Below are 27,971 nucleotides of genomic sequence, written 5' to 3'. Positions count from 1 at the left end.
TTTACCGATAAAAGATGGAACATCGTTGCCTGTGTGAACAGCATATTTTTGTATTTCCAAATTCCCAGTAAGGTCATTCTGGTAATTTTACAGCAATTTACTGGTGTTAATGTGTGAAAGGTACTTGTGTTATCGCCTGTAAGTAAAACTTTTCAATAATGCAAATGCTTTTCTGCTTTTACCACATGGTTGACATGTAAACAGGGAGTATAAGGGGAGTGTATGCTTGTTTTTGTCAGGTAATGTACTTGGAGCTATTGTCATTGGAGAGCTGTGTGGAAGACTAGCCTGATTGTCCACCTATTTACCTGTCATGTCTTATTCACTAAGGAGTCAATTCAGCCTTTAATTAGGGTTTTTTTCTGTTTGCAAATTCCAACATTCACTGTCATTCAGCTTTATTTGGAGCTCAGAACTGTGAGGCAGGTTTATTGCATACAATGAGATATACAGCAGTCTGATGAGGCCTTGATACGCACTACACAGCACTAAATTATATGTATGAAACGTATGCAACTTATCCTAAAGTCAGCATTAGTGCTGTTATTCCAAATTAAAACTATTTAAAAATAATATTTAGTCATTGAAAAGCTGAAATGAAATAAAATATAAATCATAGATGAAAGCATAAACGTAAAAATGTATATGAAAATTAGCAATGTTGCCTTGGCAGCTATTTGAAGTAGAATAATATATGAACACATACAAAAATACTATATAAATAATAGTAAAATAACACTTGCATGTATTTAGATCTCATTTACAATTGCATTATTCACACATTAGAGCCAAAAATAAATAAATAAATACATTCATATTTACACACATATTTACACTAATTATGAAAACATCAAATATAGACAAATCACATTCACAAGTAATTTATCAATTTAAATGTATAAAATACATAAAAAATACAGTGAGGGAAAGTTCAAAGGTCAATCTGAGGAACTAAATCTGCCGTATGTCAAAAAATAAGTGTCAGTTATGCCTAATTCACAGACTTCTTTTACCTTTCATTTTCAAATAACTTTTGCCAACAGAATATGGTTAACACTGCAAAAATAGACCAACGACTAACAGGGCTATATGTTTCCTAGTAGGCTAACCACTTAAAGCCTGTCATTAACCACTGATGTGTACAAAGTTTTTATATGACTGTACAGGGCTGATTTCTCAAAAATACTTTGATGTAGGTCTTTCAAGTGGAAATGACAAACATATGTCTCATATGTATAAATGCTGGGGCTGCATGTATGATGTGTTAGGTGAGAGTTTAGTGTGTTAGGGTTTGCGAGGAAGGAAATGGGTGCGTGCCTGGTGGCGGCCCATCCTCTTGCCTTTCCTGATCTGCCCTTGCTTGGACAGCGCTAGGAAAAACCCTGTGCTCAGGGAGGAGTATGTGTTGTAATGGTTTTCCTCCATGTGCTCTTTAAACAGGCATTCATTTGAGAACAACTTCTACCAAAAAGAAGAGATGTAATATTAGTATATACCTTTGAAAATAATTCATTATTTCAGAATGCCCTTAATAGGAATAGTGATTATTATCTGTTCAGCAGAAATCCAGTTTCTATGGCCTCTAAATTATCAACATGATCAAAACCACACAATCCACATGTCTCGGGTCACTTATACTTTTTTGTTAGCAAGTAAAAGGCCTTTTAATATAATTGTAAACATGTCAACTATCAGGTTGTGGTTCTCAGGCTTTACAGGGTTTGGTAAGGTCATTTTGAGAAATTAGATATTTTGTCATTGAGTTTCTTGTCTAACATATGACCTTTCTCACCATTCCCTGTGCAATTCCTTCCTGATTCATGCACAAATATCGTTCACTCTTTACACCACGGATGCCCACTATGCCCGGCCTGACAGCAAACACCCTCAGCAAGCCTTAAAGACAAAAAGAGAATGAAGAAAAACTCATTAAATAGAAATGAGAGAAACTGCAACAATATAAAGAAGATAAATCTGTGTGGGGAATATTCTGACAGGTTAATATGTGTGAATGCGCTACTGAGATATCTCTGTATCAATGAAGGTTAGGTAAATAAATCATACTGTACTCAGAAGGCTCGTGAACGCCCCACACACTGCCGTTCGTCACAATCTGTAGGTGGAAACCAATCCCAACACGGCAATACAGGAGCTGATGTAGAGCTGGATTAGACTCCTCTACGGCAGCTGGATTTTCAAAGGGCAAAATTAATAACATCTAATAAATGTTGAACTGTAAAATGTACAGTTAGTTATTGGTAATTTTGGTTGAAGGTGACATATCATAAAAATATGACTTTTTCCGTGTTTAAGTGCTATAATCAGGTCCCCAGTACATACCAACACAGAAAATGTGAAAAAAGAACAACCCAGTAACTTTGTTTTAGTATAGGCCTTTCTCTGCAAGAATGATTTCGCTCCCCCATGATGTAGAAAAGGGGATTTATTATAATATTACCACCCCTTAATCTGCACGTTTTCACCCACGGAGCCGCCATTTTGTTTTTCGCAAGCAACAACGATGTACCACTCTAATGCCATGGTGAAAGTTCGAGCAAAGCGTGCTAACTGTTCTGTCTTTGGCTGCACAGATGAGCTTTGAACACTATTTAGAGTCCCAGCCTCAGAGTAAACAAGACAGCAGTGGATTTATTGATTTATTTACTGTATATTACGCTGCTGCCACACAGATCTAATATAAACATGCAATTTCCTTCCCAGCTGTTTACCTTCACAGACATGTTTTTGTAACTCATGTGTTTTTGACAGTTAAAGCGCAATAAGACATGAAAGAGACCTTAGTTTAGTACTCATATACCATGTGACAGCCACTTTGTGTGTGCTTCAGAAGTGTGTGCTCAGAAAACTGTATATCAGAAGTTTAAACTAAAATCGGTTAAAACGCATGATTGCTGCACGACAGACAAGATAATCAAAACCAAACAGATGTTTTTAGGAGAGTATCTGGGGTACAAGCTGTAAAGGCACAGCCCTATTCTGGAAATAGGGGTGGGGAACAGCAGCTCATTTGCATTTAAAAAGAGCCAAGCACGAAAACAGCTCGTTTCTGCTCTCACTCAAATTGAGTATTTTCAATGATAAATGATCATTTGGGTATTTTGAGCCGAAACTTCACAGACACATTCTGGGGACCCATGAGACCTGAAATAGAAAGTCCCCAGATTACCTACTAGTTCTGGTGAGATTGTGAAGTGCATATCTGATGGGTGCTTTACTATCCCATGAGCGATAAGGCTGCTGAACGTGGTCATTTTGTAAAAGTTTATGTTCTTGTTATACCATTGTATTGAATTAAATATATTTATATTCTGTTGTACAAATAACTCCCCTGCCAGCACACACAGTTCAGATCATGTTTTTGCTATCAGCGAAAAGTTATCAGAATGCGTCACAGACGTGTCCTTGTGCCTTTTATAAACTATACGATGCATACTGAAGCTCAGATCCTGTGCGATAATGTCTGTATGTGGTATCACAGCCGCCGTGCTGATAACACACTGTGTCATTGGTATATCAGTACAATTTCAGCATTTTTTGTCATGCATAGTGACCAAATTAACTTTTGTACTAAAATACATTGTGTACTATGCAGTTTTCAGTCAGTAATAAGAAGTATTTCAAACTGTATGCTGCTAACTTCATTTTGTTTTTAAAGAGGTCATATGATGTTGCTCAAAAGAACATTTTTTTGTGTATTTGTTGTAATGCAATGTGTTTATGCAGTTTGATGTTCAAAAAACATTTTATTTTCCATATACTGTACATTATTGTTGCACCCACCAATATTTGCGTTGTACTGTTCCGGAACAGTGTTGTAAATATAACTTAACCACTGATTTCTAGTTGTGTCCTCATTCGGAATGCCCAATAAAGTACTTTCGCTTTTGCAATGTCTCCACAACACGGCAGCTGCAACGATACTACAGCTGGTAAAAGTATTTCCATATACATATGGGTGGTGTTACGCTAATCTTCTCGCCCCGTGACGTGTTCAAGTGGAGGCGTGTTTGAATGAGCCGTTTTAGGGAGGTGTGGCTAAGTCTCAAATTTTATAATAAATATCTCTTTAGTTTTGAGACTTTAAGCTTTGCAACTTTACAGATCTCATCTATGCACAAACAGCTTGTAACACTCTAAAGACAAAGGAAAACAAGGAACCACATCATATGACCCCTTTAAGCAACAGATGTTTTTATATATAGACAGACAGCTTTCTATTTTGTTCAGCTGTAAAACAACATATGCCATGCAGCTCTGCATTTATTATAACATAAGCTGATAATGGTTGCCTACTATTACTCTGCTAGTAATAAAAAATTAATCAAGTACTGGGATTCTTGCCAAGTCCATGTACACACATTATTTATGAGACAAAATGATCCACATCTGTGTTTTTTTTCTGTTTAGTGATAGCTGTTCACGAGTCCCTTGTTTGTCCTGAACAGTTAAACTGCCAGCTGTTCCTTCAGGTCTCGCAAATTCTATGTTGTTTTTTTTTTTTAAGCATTTTTGTGTATTTGGACTCTTTACAACAATGACTGTATGATTTTGAGATCCATCTTTTTATACTGAGGACAACTGAGGGACTCATATGCAACTATTACAGAAGGTTCACTGATGCTTCAGAATGAAACACAATGCATTACCAGTCAGAAGAAGATGTGTACATTTTTCTTATTTGCCTAAATATCTAAATTTTATCCTAAATATTTAGTAATGCCCCTCGGATACTACAGAAGATACGTACATGTTTCCCAGAAGACAAAATAAGTTAAATTTACCCTGATCTTCAAATTCAAAAAGTTTTTAATGCATCATGCTTCCTTCTGAAGCATCAGTGAGTGTTTGAACCTTCTGTAATAGTGGCATATGAGTCCCTCAGTTGTCCTCAGTGTGAAAAGTTGGATCTTAAAATCATACAGTCATTGCTGGGCAATTCAGGCAATAATGTATGGGATACTGTACTATATTTGGAATACAGTCACAGTAAAATGACATTAAAGTGCAACATCTATTGTTCTGCTGAATTCACAAAAAAGCACGGCCTTGAGTGCTGTATCACTTTTTAAAATAGCTTTTAAACAATTTTAGTGTAAAATCACCATATTTATAATCATTACATAAATACACTGTCAGCAAAATGTCTTAAAACTTTAAACAGAACATTTAAAAAAATGTGCACACATACCTTTCTCTCTCATCTTTTCATCCCTCATTGAGAGCTGCCACATGTGTCTCAGGCGGCTGGCCTGGTCACCAGAGGACTCAGTTTCTTCATCTGTGCAGTTACAGCTTACACAAAATAACAATATTACTGATACAAAGCCTAACAGCGTCCAGTGGAAATCCATGACAGAGACATCAGGTCCACAAATACCAATATGGCCTCCAGGTGAAGTACTTTGACATGCTTTTAATTGCACTGACACCTCTAAGGCCCACAGTTTCCTTTCTGAATTATCAGTGCTGTGACTGACTGCTGATGTATTAAAGCTAAATGAACATAATGTCCTCAAGTGAGTGTAAACAGACTTCACAGGGTCAGTGTGCCTCCATTCATCCTATCTCCATCCTCTATAAACACATCATCTGCACAGATGCGGACGGAGGAAAGAACCCACGCAGATATAATTTTGCGTCTGTGTATATGACTACATAAAACTTATCATTTAAGTCATACAGTATCTCATCACTCATGCATATTCGTGAACGAATGTGAATGAGGGCCTTCATTTGCTTCCATTTTAGCTTGAGAAACTCTGTTTATGTTCTCTTACAACTAATAATGCACTACTACTAATAGTACAACTACTGTTGTTGATATTGTAAAAATAGTCAGTATTGAATACATTTCACTGTGCAGCAAAGGTTAACATGCAGATAATTGCATCTAAAGTGTATGAACAATTTTATGGAAGCTTGTTTCCACTACAGAATAAAAGTAAAAATGTTATTTCTACTTTTCTTTTAGAATTATTATTATTTTTGTTTTTAGAATTTCCAGTCAGAATGCGTTTTTGTTTTAAAATACACAACTTTTGCTACGGCTTTGACGCTACTCCAGCGTTTTTGACCCTTGAAAACTGAGACTTTTGAAAACACTGTTATTCCTTGAGGTGTAAAAAATGTTGTAATTTTTATTTTTGTTTTACTTTGTTACTTTTCTTTACCTCAGAAATGAGAGGCAACAAACGAGCATGATGTTTAAACGGTCTTTGAAGATATGTGACATCAAACTTTTTTTTTTCTCAGAATAACAAGATATAAATCTGCAAGAAATAAACCTGAACGCTGACCACACTGAACCCTGTAAAAAACGCTCTGAGGCCCAGATCTTATATGGTAGTTTTGAGATTAATGCATTATGATGTTTCCAATGAGACAAGAGGAAATAAAGATTAAAGTGGTTAGTGATAAGTCGGTCAGTTTTTTTGTTTGTTTTGTGAACTGGAGGCATCAAACAGCTGGGTCTGACATAAGTGCTCTTTGTTCTCTGAACAGAAAATGTCTATATCATTATAAAAAGAAAATTAAAGCTGCAAGCAGCGTTGACCGGGCCCTCGCCGTCTGGCAGTCGCCATCCCGATAGCATCAGGAAAACGGTGCCCAGTTGGCACATGCATTCACAATAACCCTTTGGACTAACCCTAACTGTCTCTCCTCCTGTCTGACTCTTTCTCTTACCACCCATCCCACCTCCTTACACTCAGCCACTTACCACACAAACACACACATAGAGTGCAGAGCAGAGTGAGATCAGATTTGTTTTTTAATTTTCTTTCATTCGTGGAGTTTTGTATAATTACGAAATGAACTGTGTTTAATCATAATGAATAGTTATTTGTATGAAAAAAGTTTCAAAGAGTTAGGATGCTGCACTTTAAATATATAATAAATCATTGAAAATTGAAAATGGAAAATAAAATTCTAGGCACGCTATCTGCCTCAAAAACACAGGAAACAAATATTTGAATGTATTTTGTATTTTTATTTATTTGCCATGGCAACAGCATTTGATGCATCAGGGACGCCTTTACAGACTCTCATCGGCCGTGTTTTTACATCATTCTGATGAAGTTTGAAGAAAATCGAGTACAAATATATTGTTCGTTGTTCGTTCGTGTGTTAGTACATTAACCAATGTTAACAAAAGAGACCCTATTTTAAATAGTTACCATGTTTTATGATCTACATCCATTTTTAAATATTATTTTAATGATCTATAAGCATCTGTGAAATAATTATAAACAAATATATTAAAAATAAATACATATTAACTTAGTTGATGTATTTGTTTCTCATTCTAATTAAGTGAACTGAGCAGTATAGTGTCATACTTATAAGATTTTTTATCCTATCAGTGAGATTGTATATATGTATATAAATCATATAATTTTTCCTTAAAAGATTAAAAAAAGATTTTAATGCTCTTTAAGCACCTATACAAAATAATTATGTAAAAGTACATTGACAGTACAGTCTATATCAACTGATTCTATGGATTATTTTCATTCTTATACACTGAGAATGAGCTAAATAGCATTAGAGGTCAAACGATTCCTTATCTTATGAGGACCTCTAGTGTTCATCCCTGGTATTAGAGCTTTAATCTGACAAATTTATGTGACACTTTTAATGTTTTTGGGGCCTCTGAGCATGATAACATTTTGAAACTACACGTATTTCCTAAGAATTTCTTGTTCTTTATATGTAAAAAGTTTTGATGAGTTAGAATAATGCAATTTAAAGATATATGAAAATAACTCTTCATCTTTTTTATTGTTACTTTCATAAATCACCACATCAACACCGTTCAAGATATCCCAAAGCCGTTCACAATTTAACATCTTCAGTATCTTGGCATCATGTTGACAAAGTTTGGTGTGAACTGTCTGATTCTGCTATGAGTGATATGAATTTATTCACAGCTATATTTAAAAAACACAGGAAACAAATGTTAAAGTTTGACATGTTGCCATGGCAACAGCATTTGATGTATCAAGGACCCCTTCACAGATTCTCATCGGCCGTGTTTTGATATTATTCTGATGAAGTTTGAAGCAATTTGAGTAAAATTAAGAGGTTGATTTAAAAGCGTTTTGCAAGCAACACACTTCCTGCTGCCAGTTGGTGGCGCTATAACTTTGACTCATAATAGTCACATCTCTGTGATCGGTATCATACGACGAATAAACTGCTTAAGTTTGGTCAAAATCAGATAAAGTGTGTCAAAATTATTAGACATTTCCTGTTTCTCATTTCTCGCCATAATTTGTCGCCCTGCCACGGCCAAACCGTTCGAGATACCAAAAATCCCCTGGCAATTTTGCATTCCCAATATCTTGAGATCATGCTGACCGAGTTTGGTGGCCATCGGTGGAAAGGTCTAGGAGGAGTATTTCAAATTCCACAGCTTGATTTTTCCAAAAATCCATATTTAAATAAAAATAGCTGACTTCCTGTTGGTCGTAGCTAATGGGTGTAAATTAGAAAGTTGTCCGGCTTGATGAGTCCAATATATGTACCGAGTTTGGTGACTGTAGGACAAAGTAACCCCCCAACTTTTGTCAAAAGGTGGCGCTATGGAGCGCCTGCTCCACGCCCATTTATGGGCTTTTATCAGTGTCTAAATATCATTAATACAGATGTGTGTGTTGAGTTTCATGAAATTCTAAGCATTTTAAGTGGCTCAAAAACACAAAAAACTAAAGTTAAAGTTTGACACGTTGCCATGGCAACATGATAAAAGTTATGGATAACGCCCTTCACAGATTCTTATCGGTCGTGTTTTGACATTATTGGGATGAAGTTTGAAGCAAATTGAGCAAAATTAAGAGGCTGAGTTTAAAGTGTTTCAAAAACGTCACGCTTTCTGCTGCCAGTTGGTGGCGCTATAACTTTGACTCATAATAGTCACATCTCTGTGATCGGCATCAGACGATGAACAAACTGCTGAAGTTTGGTCAAAATCAGACAAAGTATGTCAAAGTTATTAGGCACTTCCTGTTTCTCATTTCTCGCCATAAATTTGTCGCCCCGTCACGGTCAAACCGTTCGAGATATCAAAAATCCCCTGGCAATTTTGCGTCCCCAATGTCTTATGATCATGCTGACCGAGTTTGGTGGCCATCGGTGGAAAGGCCTAGTAGGAGTATTTCAAATTCCATTGCATGCACTTTTTAGACATCCCTGAATAGCCGACTTCCTCTTTGGCGAAGCACGGATTATGAGTGTGAAATTTGTTCGGCCCGATGAGGTCTATATGTGTATGAATTTTGGTGACTGTAGGTCAACCGTTGTGAGCTCCAGAGCCCTTCAAAAGTCGCAATTTTTAACGCTGTGCCATGCCCCCCCCAGGTGACCCCCCCATGTCAAAGTCTGTCCAGCCCTGATGGCCGCAGGTTCCAATGTGTGTGCAAAGTTTCAAGAGTTTTCGTGTATGTTAAGGCCCCCGAAATCCCCCAAAACATTGAAAAAAAAATAATAATAATAATAATAATCCTTAGAAAAACAATAGGGCCTTCGCCCTTTTGGGCTCGGGCCCTAATGATATGCCTCATATCTTAGATTCTCTCAGCATTAGCACTGACAGTTTGCTGTCATCATGGAAAATGTAAAGCTTCCTTTTTTTTAGGCCGATAAGATTAGGAACTGCACTCCCATTCCGGCGTAATAGTCAAGGAAGTTTGCTGCTGCAACATGGCCGAATCAGGCGCAGTATTATCACACAACGCCTGAAATTAGTTCCCAGCTAGGTTAGCATTTGCACGTGCGCTCTGTGATATTACTCCGCCTGCTTCGGCCATGTTACAGCAGCAAACTTCCTTGACTATTACGCCAGAATGGAAGTGTAGTTCCTAATCTTATCGGCCTAGAAAATCGCATCTTTACATTTTTCCGCCATATTAGTACACGATATAACTACAGAAGAGTCAAGTTTTAAATAGAACAAATATCGAAACTCGGTGGTCAGTTTTGAACGCGATGCTATTGGTCTAATAGGATTCAATTATCAATGCTAAGCTATGCTAAAAGTGATATCGCCAGAACACGAAAATGGCTGAATGAATTTCAAAACGGTAAAACTCAATTTATTAACTCGGGGGGAGTTGGAGAATGAGCCTATTTCCAAAAAAGTGGAGTGGTCCTTTAAGAACGTACATCAGAGTGCATGGATTGTAGAAAAATAAAAAATGCAGGACATAAGACTTTATGTATTATCCTTCAGAGTTTCCAACTCAAACAATTTAAAGCTGGCTTTAAAATGAACATCATGGCGGAAAAGCTCCATTCTGTGACTTTGAGTGATATTTTGTAATAGTTTTGTAAACTTTTTAACTTATAATGAAACTTATCTTGAGGAATTACATTTTGTTATGTTCAAATGTGGATGTTTTCGACACAAATCATGAGATTGTCTTGAGTTTATCTGAACTGTATGTAATTCAGTAAATTCCCTTTTTTGTAGGCTCATGACCAACTTATTTCAACACTGTCCGTAAACACTTTCCAGCAGCTATATTTCACTTATTAGATAAATGCTCTGGCGTTTATTTAGTCCATTAACAGTGTGGTCAAACAACGTCTTTGCAAAGTAACCTTATTAAAACTTTAAAAGCAGTACTTTAATAATACATGAGCATAACCCTTTGATCTCGAAGCTATCCTTCCTTCTTTGACGTGATTGGCCAATCCATGTAAACACACTGCGAGCACTGAGGTGTCCTTGCAAATGCCTGAAGAAAAAAACGGAGTCCATCCATGTACTGTGCTGGGGCAGCTGTTGAATGTCTGTCAAGTGTGTTTTTTAGCGTATTTTAGCCTGTTGTGATATTTTAATGAGAACATAAAGTCCAGTTGTGTTTTGCTTTAAGCGCTCTTCATAAGCAAGTATGGACAGCAGCAGAATTCTGTCCGTTCAGAGTCATGTTGTCAGAGGATATGTGGGAAACAAATCTGCATCTTTTCCTTTACAGGTAAGATTAAGTAGCTTTTGCAGTGCATTAGATGCCTGCAGCGTCATTTACAGTTGTAGCGTAACGTTAGTTGTTATGCAAAACACACCCGACTGCTTTACAAGCTGCATCCTCAGCCTTTACAATAAGAAATCTGCTTCCTGAGCCCTTACTAAATTAATCCAACGTTAGTTTCCCCACTACGATGCATGCCAGTATATATAACATGTTTAACAACTTGTGTGTCACTGGTAGGTGCTGGGCTTTGAAGTCGACTCTATCAATTCTGTGCAGTTCTCCAATCATACAGGTAAATAAATGCTGTTGAAAGTAAAGCAAAAGAACAACAATCCAAATACTAGGTCATTCTGAAATTCATACAGATTTTTCTCAGTTTTCAAATGATATGCTATTGTCATATGATGATAAAATTGTTGAATAATAGATTGTCACAAGGCAGGACACTGCTGAAATGGCCTTATTATGCAATCAAGGCTGGTCAGGTGATCAGAGTTCATTGTGAAGAAGCATTGCTAATTACTGCTCTTGACCAGGCTTCTCTGAAAAAACAAAAAACATTTGTTTCAGTTAGAATTTAAAGTTTGAAAGTTAATGTAGTGATTCTGAATTAATATCTGAACAGCGTTTAACCGTGCTTTAATATGTTCTTGTTTAAAGGAAAGACTTAAGAAAATCTAATCAAATTTGTCTAGGTGGGTTTATCTTGGTATTGTTTAACTCCCTTTGTGTGGGAAAGTTTTCATTAGGTCAAAGCTCAGCTTTCCTTGTGTTGAACAGCATGTGGCACTATTATTTTCCTTTCAGTGAAACAAAGCTGTAGGCTCAGTAGTTTCCCCCCAATTTTTCCAGTAATGCTATCTGTAGTCAGGATTGCAAAACAGTGAGGTGGTTTTTTCCTTTGTATTTAGATTAAAAATTACCAGACTACCATTGCATGGGGAAAAAAAAAAATCGTAGTAGATAAAGACAAGGCCTATAAAAACTAAATAAACCATACGAATAATGTTCTTTGAGGGGACACTTCTGCAGTTATATTGTTACACCAGTAGGTGGCAACAAAAGACTGCTTATGTGAGTGAGACTAAATATTCAATTCAACAATTTTATTCATTATATTGATTCAGGAATGAATCATGATTGTCTTATGATGAGATGTTGACCTGTTTGTTAAACACATTCATTTTGGGAAAAAACTACTTTCTTTAAAGCAAACAAAGCAATACAGACAGACAAGCATCCAAATGCTAAAGTTCTGTTTAGTTTAAATGCACACTTGGTCTGTGGCGAAAAATCCATGCAACGCGATTCTGTCTGAAAACAATTCGGAGCTTTGTTTTTACCAGCAGATGCCGTTTTAATCTGTTTTTTAATAGATTAAAATGCTTACGAAGAAGAGCGCTTGTGTGTTTGACTGAGACCCTTGTAATTTGCGTCAACCTTTTCGAACTTTATGAAGAATAATTTAAGATTCAAGTATGCGTAAGGAATTGAAATGGTAAATTTCTAAAGCATGCAGTGTCAACTGCTGTTAGAAACTAAGCTCAGAATAAATTTTCGTGATGCAACGATTTATTTTCCCAACCATAGTGCACACTGCACACTGCATTTGTTGTCTGCTTCTTTAACTTATCAAGCTTTTTAAAATCAAGTGGGTTATAAATGGCTGTCTGTTTTTTTTTAAACAGTTGGAAAACGTGATATTTTTCCTCTCGTTATCTCGTTACTGTTATAGCTGTGGTGTGAACTGTGCTATTCTCATAGAACAGACCTCAAGTCATTGAATTATTCAGTTAACCATTTAAAAAAAAACGCTGAATGCATTCAGGAACGAAAACAACACTGCTGTGTTTTTTGTTATAGTCTGTGACAGTGAGGTAGAGTTATGTTAATCTCAAACACTGCAGCACTGAAATCAGTCCATTCCTTAAACTATGATGGTGAATGGGCCATTTCCTAACATTAGGGTAAACAGGAAAGAGTGTGTTGGATGTTTTTAAAGGGATAGTTCACCCCAAAATGAAAATTCTCTTATTAATTACTCACCCTCATGTCTTTCCAATCCTGTAAGACCTTGGTTCATGTTCGGAACACAAATTAAGGGTGTGTTCACACGTGTCATGTTTGGTTTAATTAAAACAAACTCAGGTGTGATTGCTCTGTTAGTGCGGTTTATTTGAGTAAGGATGAAAACTGTCATCCGAACCCTGGAGCAACACAAGCAGACCGAGACCACTAAAAAGATGGGTCTCCGTCGGCTTTCAAATGAACTCTGGTGTGGTTCGAGTGAAATATGAACGTAACACGAACCAAATGGGAGGGAACAAAAATAGAGGTGCAAACAATCCAACTTTCTTCATTGACTTTGTATGGCAGGAAGCTGCCTCTTTGTCATTTCTGACTTTTAACAGAACACAGAACAATGTCTAAAAGCTACTATGTGACAAGGTGTGCAGTAAACAAGCTAAAAGAACCATAAATATGTTTTTATAAGCTGTCAAACCAAAAAAACAAGCCTTTAAGGACACAAAAATAGAGCGCAATGTGTCATATTACTCTGAGAACTACTATTAAAGTGGAGGAATACCAATTAGCCAAAGCTGGAGCTTGCTAGCACACATAGATAATATAAGCTTTCTAATAGCTAACTTGTCCCATAATTTTAGTAATCAAGTTAAAAAGTAGTTAAAAATAATAAATGTTTCTTGTCGCCGATTTCGTTTCCCTCCTGCGTAGTTCTCAGAGTAATATGACACGTAGCACTCTGCTTTTGAGCCCACAAGCACTACTTTTTTTTTTTTTAAGTCAACTACTTATAAAAATGAAGTTCTGTGTTTTTTAAGCTTGTTAACTGTACACCTTGTCACATAGCAGCTTTTAGACATTGTTCTGTTTTTTATTTAAGTCAGAAATGACAAAGAGGCAGCTTTCCGCAATACAAAGTCAATGGTGAGGGTTAAATTGTTTCCTCCCTGGTGGCCGTAGTTTTCATATTATGATGCGTGTCGCTCTGTCTCTATAAAGTTGTTTATTTTTATTTTTTTGTGCACCAAAAGTATTCTTGTAGCTTCATAAAATTATGATTGAACCACTGATGTCACATGGACTAGTTTAACCATGTCTTAACTACCTTTCTGAGCCTTAAACGTATCAGTTTCGTTACCGTCTATGCAGGGTCAAAAAGCTTTCGGATTTCATCAAAAAAAAATCTTAATTTGTGTTCCAAAGATGAGCGATAGTCTTACGGGTTTGAAACGACATGAGGGTGAGTAATTAATGACAGCATTTTCATTTTTAGTTGAACTATTCCTTTGAAATAGTAAACGTACTCAACAAATAAAAGCATTGTGGCTCGTTTCTGAGGAGTTATCTTTTGCTCATGGTCCATTATCCTGTTCCTCGCCATGTTGTTGACTTCCGAACAATGTTTGCATCGAATGGGTTACCGATTAGACTGCTTATCTGCTGCTTTCAGAGTTGGTTGCTACGGGTTACAGTAATGGGTTGCCTCGCTCTGCTGCTCATGCTGTTCACATTCTGTTTCACCCACCGCTTTTTTTTTTTTTTTTACTAAGCTCGTGAGGAGGAGTACTAACAATACTTCCACTGTTCAGGGTCTCATGATTCTTTCTCAGAGTTCATTCTTATTTCCCACACAAAGCAGATCTTCTGAAAAAACAGCTAAACTCAGCCTAAGCTGGTGGGCTTGTTTTAGCTGGTCAACCAGCCTGGTTTTAGCTGGTCATAGCTGTTCAGCAGGCTGGTTTTAGTTTTTTTTTTTTTTGCCCACTTCCTTAGCTGGTCAGGCTGGGAAATTAGGTTAAACCAGCTACCTCTAGCTTAAACCAGCTAAGACCAGCCATGGTCTTAATGCATCGCTTTTCCTTCTGAAGCATTAGTGAGCATTTGACCTTTCTGTAATAGTTGCATAAGAGTCCTCATTGTGAAAAGATGGATCTTAAAATCATACAGTCATTGTTGGAAAGGTTAAATACACAAAATGCTGAAAAAACAAAGAATTTGTGGCAGTTTAACTGTTCAAGACAAACAAAGGACTCATGAAAAAGCAGACAAGACAAGTCTTTTTTCCAGTCTTCGTTTGTTTAGTTTTTTTTAGCATCCTGTTCCCTTTTGCCAACATCCTGTTTTTAACTGAAAGCTGAAGTACATTTATAACAGTAGTTATTCGAGCATCTTTTGTGAACTTTTGCTCAGCTTGTTTAAATTCGAATTGTAGTGAATCAGAAGTGCTGCTCAGTAATCTTTTTTAGCTTAAGGTAGTGAGAAAATAATGCTTGATTTTATAGCGTCTAGCGTTGTTTGCTGTAATATAATCTAATGTTTGTACAGTGGGCAGGTGTTCCCACTGAGTAAACCACCTGAACTCATCTTTCTCTCCTATAGGTTTTAATGAAAGACTTTACAGTTTAACTGGTGAACGACCACATGTTAAAGGTCTATTTGTGCTTTTCAGTGTGTGTGTTCAAAGCACATCTTTCAGCTACACCTTTTATTAGTTTTAAAACAGAAACATGTCTGAACTTTTTATACATGGTTTGTGAACCATAAAACTTCCCTGGGAAAATTTCCCTGGGATAGGCAGCTGACAGTTAATTATGTTTTTAAAAGATAACATTTTAATTACAACGTGGGTGCTTAACATTTAATTGTAAGTGTTTATAAGGTTAGTAGAGTGGTTTGTATTATGATTGGGTAGTATGCTTGACAACACCCTTTAGACCAGGGGTCCCCAAACTAAGGCCCGGGGGCCGGATGCGGCCCGCCCCCACATTTGGACTGGCCCTCTGAACAATGCCAGAGAGATATTTTGAAAATGTAATTTTAAATATGTTTTACTTATATCATGTTGGTATTTGATAATAAAGGTTGGCTTTCAAACTAAAATGCCCCTTAGTTATTAACATAGCCTAATTATTTGTTAAATTCACCAACAGAATGGTACATTCAACGTAATGTGTCATCGCAATCAAACAGGTGATGCACGAGGCAGCTAGAAACAATTAAATGACTCTATAGCATTTGAGGAATTTGACGTTTGATTCAAAAATACAGTGGACGAACAATAGAAGATGAGATTGCACCCCAAATCATCACAGACTGTGGAAACTTAACACTGGACTTCAAGCAACTTGAGCTATGAGCTTCTCCACCCTTCTTCCAGACTCCAGGACCTTGGTTTGCAAATAAAATACAAAACTTGCTCTCATCTGAAAAGAGGACTTTAGACCACTAGGTAACAGTCCATTTCTTCTTCTCATTAGCCCAGGTATGATGCCTCTGATGTTGTCTGTGGTTCAGGAGTGGCTTAGCAAGAGGAATACGACAACTCTAGCCAAATTCCTGACACGTCTGTGTGTCGTGGCTCTTGATGCCTTGACCCTAGCCTCAGTCCATTCCTTGCGAAGTTTACCCAAAATCTTGAATCGATTTTGCTTAACAAGCCTCTCAAGGCTGCGGTTCTCTCGGTTGGTGATTTTCTTCTACACTTTTTCCTTCCACTCTTTCTGTTAACATGCTTGGATACAGCTCTCTGTGAACAGCCAGCTTCTTTGGAAATTAATGTTTGTGGCTTACCCTCCTTGTGAAGGGTGTCAATGATTGTCTTCTGGGCAACTGTCAGATCAGCAGTCTTCCCCATGATTGTGTCTCCTAGTGAACCAAACTGAGAGACCATTTTGATGGCTCAGGAAACCTTTGTAGGTGTTTAGACTTGATAAGCTGATTGGAATGTCACCATATTCTAATTTGTTGAGAGTGAATTTCTGTTAAATGAGAGCCAAATCATCACAATTAAAAGAACCAAAGACTTAAACTACTTCACTCTGTGTGCATTAAATTTATTTAATACACAAGTTTCACAATTTGAGTTGAATTACTGAAATAAATGAACTTTTCCATGACATTCTAATTTGAGATGCACCTGTATATCTTTTGAACAAAATGATCATTTGTCTGTGTGGTGCATAAAAAAAAAAAAATATTCTAGCATTAAAAGGGATAAAAAAATACAGGTAAAATCATAATTAAAGGAATTTTCTTTTATAAACTGACCCGGCCCCTCATTAAAGAAAAGAAAATTATGTGGGCCGCTCAGAAAAAAGTTTGGGGACCCCTGCTTTAGACCTTACAATGCCCTTTTTTGTATCTAATTACTAAAACATGGATTTAACATGCATATGATGTAGGCTGCTTTAATTAAGTTTTTGTCATACTAGGATATGAGCACTGGAAAGGCCAAGTATTGACTGCGGATGAACTGCATGTCCTTTACGAGGGGATCAAGCTTAACAACGTGAACCAGTATGACTATGTGCTCACAGGTACCCTTCTGTCTGCTGTTATTTAATTACTGTATATTATTCAATAACTCACAACACAATCCCAGATTGGTTTAATTAACAGCACGGCCTCAAGTACCTTATTGCTTTTATAAAACGGTTACCACACAATAAAAATATTATAATCAAAAATATATATTAATTTATATATATTAAGTTGTATGTTTTCATAAAGTAAAATCATTAACTGCCTTCCGCTGTAAAAAGTAGTCCCTAACTGCTGCAGCTGTGTTTACGTTGCTAAGGGTGGTTGCTAAGGGGGTTCAATGATACACAAAACCGTTGAGTGAAGCGGTCATAGCAGTGCCGTATCATGAATACGACACAGCTGCTGACCAATCAGAATTGAGGAATGGAACTAACCGTTTTATAAGTAAGGGATAATGTACAGGCAGCCGGTAGTTATCGCAGAAATAAGCCCCGACAGTGTGATCAGGACCCGACGCGAAGCAGAGGGTCTTGTATCACACTGAAGGGGCTTATTTCGCGATAACTACAGGCTGCCTGTACATTATCCCGCTTATTACACGGCTACTTGCCACATAAGAAAAAAAACTGGACATGAATATGAATTTGAAACCTTTTATTGGCATATTCTTTTTTCTTTTTTTCAGGGTATGCTAGAGATGATTCCTTTTTGGAGAAAGTGGTGGACATTGTGCAGGAGCTGAAGAGGGCAAACCCAGGCCTTGTGTATGGTGTGTATGGGCCATTCTACAGAAAATAACTGCTGTTCCACAACCTAAAAACATGTTTAAATAGCTTACTATATTTAAAATCATCATTAAGTGGGTACTTTCAATAGGGAGGTGGCTGTCCAGAACCCTAAACCCTTATGAAACTTAAGAAAATATTGAAAGTATATTTTTGATTCTTAAAAAAAAAAAAGAAAATAGGAAACTTTTGTGTGTTCAAAAGTCAGAAAAATCTGAACGTCTCTAACACCATTTTTCTGCAACTAAACACACTTTTATTCCATAGCTGTTCAGAACTGTGCTAGCTAACCATGTGCTGATTAGCGTCTTTAAGCTAGTTTCTAGAGTATCTAAAATTGTCACTGCCAAAACATTTGATAAAGTTTCAGTAGTCACATCATATTTGTGGGAAATACCGAAAATGTGCAGTCACAACCGAAACATGAATGGCATATTCAAACTAAATCAGTATGATCAAATTTTTGCCTTTTACAAATTAAAATTGGATTCAAAATACAACAAATCTCATACTAGAAATATTGTTAAATTTAATTGTTATTGATCTACCTCTAAAAAAAATGCAGATGTAAGCAAAATCAAAAGCAAAAACTTTCAGAAAATACGATATGAGAATCAACTGCCAGTTGATATTATACAATTTGCATACATACAATTTTTTTGGAACATGTTTTCAACTCTGACTTTGGACCAGTTCTGTAGAAGTAACCCTACAATGTTAAGGTTTCATTTGTTAACATAATAGCTTTATTTACGAACAAAACAAAGAATAATCATGTTTTTCCATATACTTTGTCATGTTAGAATATGCATTAAATCTCTAGTTCAGTTATGAACCTCTAAATAGCGCAGATCATTGAGTAAGAGTACACCCCCTCTGAAACAACAAATTCAGCATTTATTCTTTACTTAGAGGACATGTTAGGGTCTTTTAAAAGATAGAGATAGAGAGAGATATAATATTCCAGTAAGTCAGCTTGATCAGTAACTGCAGAAGAATGATAAAATTGTTCAGGAAAACACAATTTTCTGATCAAAGTGATAAAATGTTGTGTTGCAGAAATGAGTACACCCTCCTGAAAGTTGCTAAATAAAACAAAAACAAAAATTGTGGTGTAAGGTTAAGGCGAGTTTTGGAAAGTATGTTGAACAATTTTGACAGTTAAAATCGTTATATAGCCCACTGAATCATTCTCAGACTTAATGCTGCCAAAAGTGAAACAGCTTGAGAGAGACAGGAGATTTATTTTCATAAAAGAGGACATTGGTACAAGAGGAATACCAAATCATTGTTTTGAGGTGTGAAAATAGGTCTTCTTTACTTTAAGCTTTTAAAAGCCATGAAAAGAGTGATACTTCATCTGACAGAGTAAGATGCAGCCTGCAGAAGTGAAGCGTGGTTGTTTATCCACACCGTACTATCTACTGTAGTCAAAGCACAATAAACTCCATATTTCCTTTTCCAAGGCCCATATTTACAAAATATAGACTTCTGGGAATCCATACTCTCAAGTCAATCATTCAGATCTAACAGCATCCAAATGTTATGTTGTTGCTAGAGGAGGAGTACAGTAAAAACTGCCTGGTTCCCACAGTGACGTTCAGTGACTGGGATGTATGAGTATGAAGGTGTGTGGGAGTTCAGTACAGTGTACACTCAGTGTACTTAGAGATATGGAGGACATATTAAGTACTAGAATATTATTATTTATTAATATTGTCATATCTATTAACGTGCTAAAACTCTTCAGAGAGTTTTCCTTACTTAACAAATTTTAACAAATGAGACCTTCACTGTAAAGTGTAATCAATAAAACTGTATCTGGAGTTCACTCAGTAAAACTGTGTGAGTCTAACCTGATATAAACTGAATGCTGTTTTTGAGGGGGGTGCAGTTCGAGCACTTTCTGAGCACTGATCTAAACATCACTGGCCTGTGTTACAATATTTTGTTCACTGTGCATATTTTTGGTTGTTTTTCTGCCTTTCAAGTGTGTGATCCGGTACTGGGAGATAATGGTGCTATGGTAAGCATATCTGAAAGTAATTTCCTTCTTATTTGTCTATTCAAAAATATAACCCGCTGTTCAGCTGAAACACTTTGTGAAACACTTTGTGTTTAAAATACTTAAAGGAACTGATAATTTTCGGTGTCATTTTTAGTATGTACCTGAGAACCTGCTGCCCATCTACAGAGACCGAGTCGTTCCAGCATCTGACATAATAACTCCCAATCAGTTTGAAGCTCAGTAAGTGTCCTGTTATGTTAATTTCTTGTGTGCATCAAAATCAAAATCTAAGGCCCTGTGTACTCCTAGTTCACGTGATCTGATCATACTGTGACCATTTGGGCGCACAGAGAACAGATGTTCTTGTCAAATGCAAATGGAGTTACTAAGGGATGAAATCTGTGGTTGCATGAGAGATTGTGCACATGCTAGTTGTTGATGGCTCATAGTGTCTGATCTAGATCATGTTCTGTTCCCATACATACTTTCCCGTCTAGTCAGAATTAATAAAGTGGCTATGGATAAAAGCGTCTGCTAAATGACTAAATGTAAATGTCTATCTCTTATGTTCTTTAAATAAATGCAAAATGGGGACATGTATGCATAGTTGGATTTGTTTTATGCCTGTGGTTCACCCAGAAGTGGTGATCGTTAAGACACATCCAAAACATGTAAATATTTTGTTATTTACTTTCTCACAGGCTTCTTACTGGAAGAAACATAAGTTCAGAAAAGGATGCAGTTGACGTAAGTTTTTTTTTTTTTTTTTAAATCAGCTTTTTTTTATGCGGCAGATCTGCTTCTTATGGAAGCCTGTTTCCGCCACTGAATAAAAAAAAAGTTTATTGCAACTTGTTATAAATTCACAATTCTGAGAAATAAAGTCACAATTGCGTGACATTGATGTGTCAACTTGGGAATTGGCAAGAATTTGCATATTCATATCTAAGATTATGCATTATTAACTGTATTATAAATATGTCTTATGAATTATTATATTTGTATCATTATTAATCTTTTTGAGAACATGCATGTTATTTTCGTACGTTTTATCATATCATCATGTCACACAGACCGATGTTCTTAGAACAAGAAGTACTTCTTTGTAAATGTGCCTTTTTAAAGTTTGAGTTGGTGGGCAAGCATGCAAATGAATAACACCTTTGGTCACAAGCTGTGAAGACATGACTAATGTTGTTAAATAAAGTTAGACATATAAACGACCTATAGACTTCCTGTTCTGTCTGCTTGTAGGGTATAAGAACTTCCTTCACTTCTTATTCTTTTAATTGTGGCATTAATTTTTATACTCAAAAATATGTGTCTTTTGAAAACTTTGAATAATCATTTTTTGCATCAGATATAAACTTCAAATTGTCAGTTATAAAGTTAGAATTCCGATATATAAACTTGCAATTCTGAGAAATGAAGTCAGAATGGTGTGATGTAAACACGCAATTGTGAGTCAAGTCAGAATTGTGAGATATAAACTCGCATTTCTGTCTTTTTTTCCTCCTCAGAAAAAAAAAATAGATTTGTGAGTTTATATCTCACAGTTCTGAGAAAAAAAGTCAGAATTACCTTTTTTTTTTTTCAGTGATGTAAATTGGCTTCCATACCTAGTCTATTTTGATAGGCAAGTGATGCAAAAAATGCTGTTATAAAGTATAACAGGACTGGAATGTTTTTTTGATTAAACACTGTCCACACTCACAGCACAACACTCACTCTTCCATATGAATTTCCATTAAGCAAAAGTTTATTTATCCATTATTTGTTGTCAGTATATGGAACAGGTTAATGTACATCCATCTGGTTGTTTTCGCAGAATGAAGTCAGACAGACTTACCAGCTGTTGTATAAGATTGAAGGGCTTTATTTTGCAATAACAGCCAGCTAAATGTACATTATCCCACTTATTACTCAGCTAGCTGCCACAAAACAAAATAATTAGACATGAAATATTGATTTGAGTTTAAATATTCAAAAGCAAAGCTTCAATGAAAAAAGCAGCAAATTGTGCACAGTGACCAAGTTAAAAATGAGCAAAATCTGTGATGAATTTTTTTTTTTACCCTCACACAAAATCCCAATCACATTGATAACAATTCGAATGACTCGAATTCAAATTATTTTACCTGCAAAATTTCACTGTGCAAGGGTCATTTAACAGCAGCTTAATTATGCTCTTGTATTAAGTTTTTCCACAAAAATCATGTTAACTCAAAAATGGAAATTCTGTCTATACTGACCTTCATGTCGTTCCAAACCCGCAAGACCTTCAGAGCACAAATTAAGATATTTTTGATGAAATCCAAGATCTTTCTGACCCTCCATAGACAGATTGGGTACTACCACATTCAAGGTTCAGAATATTGACGAAATAGTCCTTGTGACATCAGTGGTTCAACCATTAATTTTAAGGCTACGAGAATACTTTACTTTTTGTTGCACTAAAAACTTTATTCAACAATTCAGCGTCATCTTGGCGCCATTTTGAGAAGTCTATCAATGTCTACATCAGCAGCATCATGCACATGCGTTGTTAATTTGCTGATCAAAGCACGCACATGCATCGTGGTACTCTCCAAAATAGCGCTAGGGTGATTCTGAACCTTGAATGTGGTAGGACCCTTGCTGACTATAGAGGGTCAGAGAGCTCTTGGATTTCATCAAAAATATCTTATTTTGCGTTTTGAAGATGAACAAAGGTCTTGCAGGTTTGGAATGACATGACACTGTTAGATTGCGGCCCCTATTGAAACTAAAACTAAAACTGTTGGGTTTATTTTAGGTGATGAATCTGCTGCATTCGATGGGTCCAAACACAGTGGTCATTACCAGCTCTGACCTGCCGTCTCCTCTGGGGGATCAGTATCTGGTTGCTCTGGGGAGCCAGAAAAGAGGTGATTTTGACATTTAATTTCCACACAAGTTGGAGCCCAATGCAGTGAAATTTACAGCACTTGCCATGCTTGCTTCATACTTTTTCATCATCACTGTCTGGAGTAAGTTGCAGTTATATTTGAGAATTCAGTTGACTTATTTTGCATATCTTGGATGAGCGGCTTTTGAAACAGTTGTGAGAAGATAAACGCATGTGTGATTGCAAAGTTGTTTTGTGGTTTGGCAACCATTAGAGCTACACACTCTAGGCTACAGATACACACTCCACCTCAGCAACAGGCGTTAGTCAAATGAGCGTAAAATGGTTAGATAAGATAAGTAAAAAGGAATTTACCTGTTCTGTCAGCTGTGCCTGTAGCACATGCTCTTCAATTGCATACACAAATAAGATAGTGCTCACTGTAGCCTGTATCATTAAAGCGTGAATAAAACTACGAATCCGTGTCACGTTCAGCAGCGGTAGCTCTTAAAGTAATAGCAGCCAAATAAGCTAATATCCCTGCTGCTGTGATGTCTATTAATCAAAGTACAAAAGAGAAAAAGAGGAAATCAATACCTTTTGTATACTTAATTTAGAACTTTCTGCATATTTCATACTTGCTGAAGGGCACAGATAAATAATGGGTTTATGTGAAGATTGTTTTAAGTTTACTTAAATTAAAAGTTATTATTCAAGTCTAATAAATGTTAAATGCTCTCAATTATACTGTAATGTTGAATGGCTATAGTCAAAAATTTAAATAATGAAAAAAAAATCCAAGAGACATTAGTAATATTGGTATCAGTGATACTCGCTTTCAGCCATAAAAACAATATTTAACAAATATTAAAAAATATAGTCTTTATGTTGTTTCTACATTAATTTCAAGATTGAATGTGAAATTATTGCAACTTAAAGTATATTTAAAACTTCAATGTTAGGTGAAATTAAGCGTGAATAATGTGATTAGTTAAACTGTCAGTCGATTAAAAATTTTTTTTCGTGATAACTTATGAACTGTTAAAGAAAGACCTGTGAGCTACAAACTTCTCAATCAATGGTTATTTGAACTTACGCATATATAATCATATTTCACTAAAAATTAACCCTCAAGTTGTGTTCTTGACATTTTGACCCAGTAGGTTTTTCTTTTTTCAGAAAATGCTAGTTAATGTTATCGCATTGGACTAAAACTTATGACTTTATTTACACAGGGTATAAAAACATCTTTTTTTTTTTTTTGCCTCAAATCAGAGTTCGTAATGCTGTGATTGACCTTGTAGCCAGTTGGTTTTGTTTCTTGCCTTAAATGAATGCACGGTCTTAAATGAAGACTTGTTTTCTTTTTTCTTTCTTTTTTAAACCCCTATGGAAAAAAAAAATGGAACACAAAACCATGGCCTTGCACTATGTAGAGATAATGAAATGGAGTTAAATGTAGGATAAAGGACCACAATTACAATGCGTAAACATATAAATACTAATATATAATAAGTGCTTGTTTAATGTCAGCACTCTGAGCATGTGTTAATTCAAGAGTAATTCGAACTAACTAGTGGTTTCTCTCTAGGGGTTTCATCCAAGATGGCAGTTTAATGATATACTGGTGTTGTTTTCCAGCAAGTGTTGATGGTACAATGGTGACTCAACAAATCCGTATGGACATCCCCAAGGTGGATGCTGTGTTTGTCGGAACAGGAGACCTGTTTGCTGCCATGCTGTTGGCCTGGACACATCTCCACCCAAATGATCTTAAGGTCAACAATGAGATATCATGCTATAGCCAAAATATAGTTGTATTTTCAAGTGTAAAAATAAAGCAGTTTGCTTTTGCATCAGCAAGTTATAAACAGTTGGTCAAGAATTATAACCTAAAGCTCTGTGTGTTTTTGACAGACGGCCTGTGAAAAGACTGTTTCAGTCTTACATCATGTGATTAAGAGGACTATTACTTATGCAAAAGGTAAGACATTCTTTTTGGCAGCCATATGTTTTCTTTCAAACTATTTGATGATAATGTAACTCATCCCTTACCTGGGCTCGTCTCAGAGGTGGCCGGTCTGAATCGAAGGCCCACTCCTGCTCAGCTTGAGTTGCGGATGGTCCAGAGTAAAGCTGACATAGAGGATCCTGCCATAGTTGTGAATGCTGTTGTTCTGTAGTGCTTTAATCTTAGACTCGAATATGAATGTCATACATTTAACAGCAAACGTTTACAATCACGCTGTGGATACTAGATGGTACTCATTTTATGCTGTAGTGTTATAAATTCTTTTATAACATCACTAATGTTCTTAGAAATGAAACTGTGACTTATGGCACTCTATAGTGCATTAGTGGACCAACATTAGTGGTACCTTATGTTATTATGTTATTCACATTCCAGCCATGATGTGCATGTGACTATCCAGCCACTACTAGTATTTTACTATGATTTATGCATGTGTCTATCTGGATTAAGTATTTATGTTGATTTATTAACATTAAGAGAATGTCTAACATATCAGTGTTTGATTTGATTCAGTCTGTTATATGTAACATTATGTGATCCGTTAGTCTTATTTCGTCAGAACAACTGTACAATCCCAGTCAGGCCAAGTTTGAGAAAAATGTCTATTAAGTAATAAAAATCTATTGTTTCTACTAAAAATGTGCCTTGAAAATGCTGCGGTAGTATATATATACTAAAAAAGATATTTGTAATAATTACCAATGGCAATTGGCATATTTTGACTATTATAAGAAAATAAATTTTATTCATCTTTTGTATTTAATTTGATTTTTTTTTTTTAAATATTTTAAAATGAGAATGGTGCAATTAAAGACATTTTACTCTAACAGTTTGTGTAGTTTACAAGGATTTTTGTTGATTGCCAATTTTGGGAAAAATGAGAAATGCAACTGTGGATGGTAATTTTGAAATAATGCTGCTTGTGTCTCAATGACCACCTAAACCATACTATGTGCTCATTAATGCGTTTTTTATTTGATCAATGTTACATGTATGCTCTGCAAGAGCAGGATGCGCTAAAATGACAGTTTACTGACAACAAAGCAATCTGCTGAACGAAGTTTTTTTTTGTTGTCAAACAAGCTAAGAGGTTTAACATTACACACAGCCCAAGGAAAAGTTCCATTCAAACAACCTTCAGTTAAAGTGTAAGCTTACATTTATTAAAGCAATGCTAATACAATAGTCTGGAAAGTACCTAGAATAATATGGGCAGGCAGAACAAAGGAAAAGGAACTATAAACTACTCTCCAAGCAAAAATGTCTACTACTTAACAAATAAGTAACAGAAAGGAACAAACGGAAGTCACACTTTTAAAACACTTAAAAAAAAAAAAAAAAAAGCAGTCATTAAAATTCTTTAGCGGTAAATGCAGTGCATTTCTACATTAACGTTATAAAGTTGGTAAATGCTTTTATCCAATGATAAATTGTTGCTTCAACTTCATGAGTTGTGAATGTGTTTGCAAAATCAACAAGGTGCATGGAAAGAAACAGCTGTGTTTTTAATGAAAACCAGCAGAGCTTAAGAAGTGTGGAAGTCAAAATAATCAGGGTTTTTTTTTTTAGAAAGCAGCTTTTTTTTTTTTTTTTTTTTTACATACATTTAAGGTCAAAAGATCACATATACCTTGCAGAATCAGTAGAATGTTAATTATTTTACCAAAGTAAGAGAGGTCATTTTGCATTTTATTTTTTTATTTAGTACTAGAGAAATTAATAGTTGAATTTATAAAAATGACCCTGTTCAGAAGTTTACATACACTCGATTCTTTGTTACCTTTTTATTTATTTTTAATGATAGTTGTACCTGAGGTGAAAAAATATATTAAGAATGTAATTCACCGTTAAACAAAAAAAGAAGAAAATAAAAGCATGGCACAATGCTTCTTATCACTGAATGGCACAGTGCTTCTTATCTTATTTCTATGATGACTTGTGGATTCAGCGCTCTATAGAGAATAGTTGTGTTCTAAATTATGCACTTGAGCTGGGTAAATGATGCACCCCTGCATATCTAAAGCTGCGACATTTGAGTACATAAAGTGTCCAACATTACATTACAATTTTTTAAGTGCATCATCTGGGTATTTAAAGTGCACTTTTTATTTCCAGAATTTTCAGTGTCAATGTACTACTTGCACAGTTTATACTACAAAATGGCATAATTAGCATGCACCTTAACCCCTCATTTTTGAACATTAAAGTGCACTATCCAGACTTAAATTGTTATAATTTATGAACGCTTTGGAATACAGGCCAAAGGTTCGACTCTTATTGAAGCATCAATATTGAATAATCAAAAAGTTATAGAAGTTTAAATTTACTGTAAAGAACTTGCATAGTACAAAATTAAGGCCTTATGTCTAAATAAGTTAAGTTCCAAATTTGAAGTTGATATAAAAAAATGAGATTTTTATGATGACCTTATACCAAAGCCACCAGGTGCCATTAAAACTTTGATTTTTTAAATGCATTTTTCTGCCACAAAAATTTTAATTTCTCTGTCAATAATACTTCTTGGTTGACTGAACTTACTTGCAGTCACAGTTTTGGAAGTGCAAGATTTCAGTTAACCAAAAGTTCAAGGTATATGTGAAGGTACGCTTACTTTGCCTTCTGGAACACAACTCAGTAAATAAAAACTTTGTTTTCCATAGAATTTTGTTTATAATTTACTTTTTTTGTATTGTATGCAATCTTTTAGCCCTGATAAAGACTAGTGTGCCAAGACATGTTGGCAAATTAAACAGTATTAGTCTTTTTATTTCCACTTTCTGCTTATTTTGACTTCACAAGTGTTGCTGGTTTTGCTTTGAATATGACCTTGTTGTGAGGACACATTCTTTCACTGGTATGGAGGAGTGTTTCTCGCTGCCTTTGCTTCTATATTATCTTACAACGCCTGTTGATAAGCAATAGCTGCTATGTGAATAAGCACATTGGACTGCTCTTCTAGAAGTTAGCTGCCTTTGCTTGGTGCCCATATAAAAAAAAC

The 27,971-nt window shown here is 35.8% G+C and overlaps 2 protein-coding genes across 2 annotated transcripts; one reads left to right on the top strand and one right to left on the bottom strand.

Moving 5' to 3' along the window:
• On the bottom strand, window positions 1-6,356 carry fgf9 (fibroblast growth factor 9). The gene is made up of 4 exons (XM_073846355.1): window positions 5,210-6,356; window positions 2,065-2,187; window positions 1,793-1,896; window positions 1-1,461 (listed from the first exon to the last, which is right to left on the bottom strand). Exons 1-4 carry the CDS (start codon window positions 5,370-5,372, stop codon window positions 1,285-1,287), a joined length of 567 nt encoding a protein of 188 aa, XP_073702456.1. The 5' UTR covers window positions 5,373-6,356; the 3' UTR covers window positions 1-1,284.
• A 4,398-nt stretch (window positions 6,357-10,754) lies between these two features.
• On the top strand, window positions 10,755-25,612 carry pdxka (pyridoxal (pyridoxine, vitamin B6) kinase a). The gene is made up of 11 exons (XM_073845547.1): window positions 10,755-10,997; window positions 11,232-11,286; window positions 17,231-17,335; window positions 17,968-18,051; window positions 20,059-20,093; window positions 20,230-20,315; window positions 20,777-20,822; window positions 22,870-22,981; window positions 24,583-24,719; window positions 24,859-24,925; window positions 25,012-25,612. The coding sequence occupies exons 1-11, from the start codon at window positions 10,914-10,916 to the stop codon at window positions 25,122-25,124; spliced, it is 924 nt and encodes a 307-aa protein (XP_073701648.1). The 5' UTR covers window positions 10,755-10,913; the 3' UTR covers window positions 25,125-25,612.
• The last annotated feature ends 2,359 nt before the right edge of the window (window positions 25,613-27,971 follow it).

Source organism: Garra rufa, chromosome 8 (genome assembly GCF_049309525.1).
Source record: "Garra rufa chromosome 8, GarRuf1.0, whole genome shotgun sequence".
NCBI lineage: Eukaryota > Metazoa > Chordata > Actinopteri > Cypriniformes > Cyprinidae > Garra > Garra rufa.
The sequence above is the reverse complement of the archived record's forward strand: the minus strand, read 5'-3'. Positions and strand labels throughout refer to the sequence as shown.

Coding starts and splice junctions, on each gene's coding strand:
- pdxka (XM_073845547.1), top strand. CDS start 10,914: ATGGACAGCAGCAGAATTCTGTCCGTTCAGAGTCATGTTGTCAGAGGA. Junction 20,094..20,229: donor TGGGAGATAATGGTGCTATG/GTAAGCATATCT, acceptor TGTCATTTTTAG/TATGTACCTGAGAACCTGCT. Junction 22,982..24,582: donor TCTGGGGAGCCAGAAAAGAG/GTGATTTTGACA, acceptor GTTGTTTTCCAG/CAAGTGTTGATGGTACAATG.
- fgf9 (XM_073846355.1), bottom strand. CDS start 5,372: ATGGATTTCCACTGGACGCTGTTAGGCTTTGTATCAGTAATATTGTTA. Junction 2,188..5,209: donor TGAAAAGATGAGAGAGAAAG/GTATGTGTGCAC, acceptor TTGAAAATCCAG/CTGCCGTAGAGGAGTCTAAT. Junction 1,462..1,792: donor AAGGAATTGCACAGGGAATG/GTGAGAAAGGTC, acceptor TCTTTTTGGTAG/AAGTTGTTCTCAAATGAATG.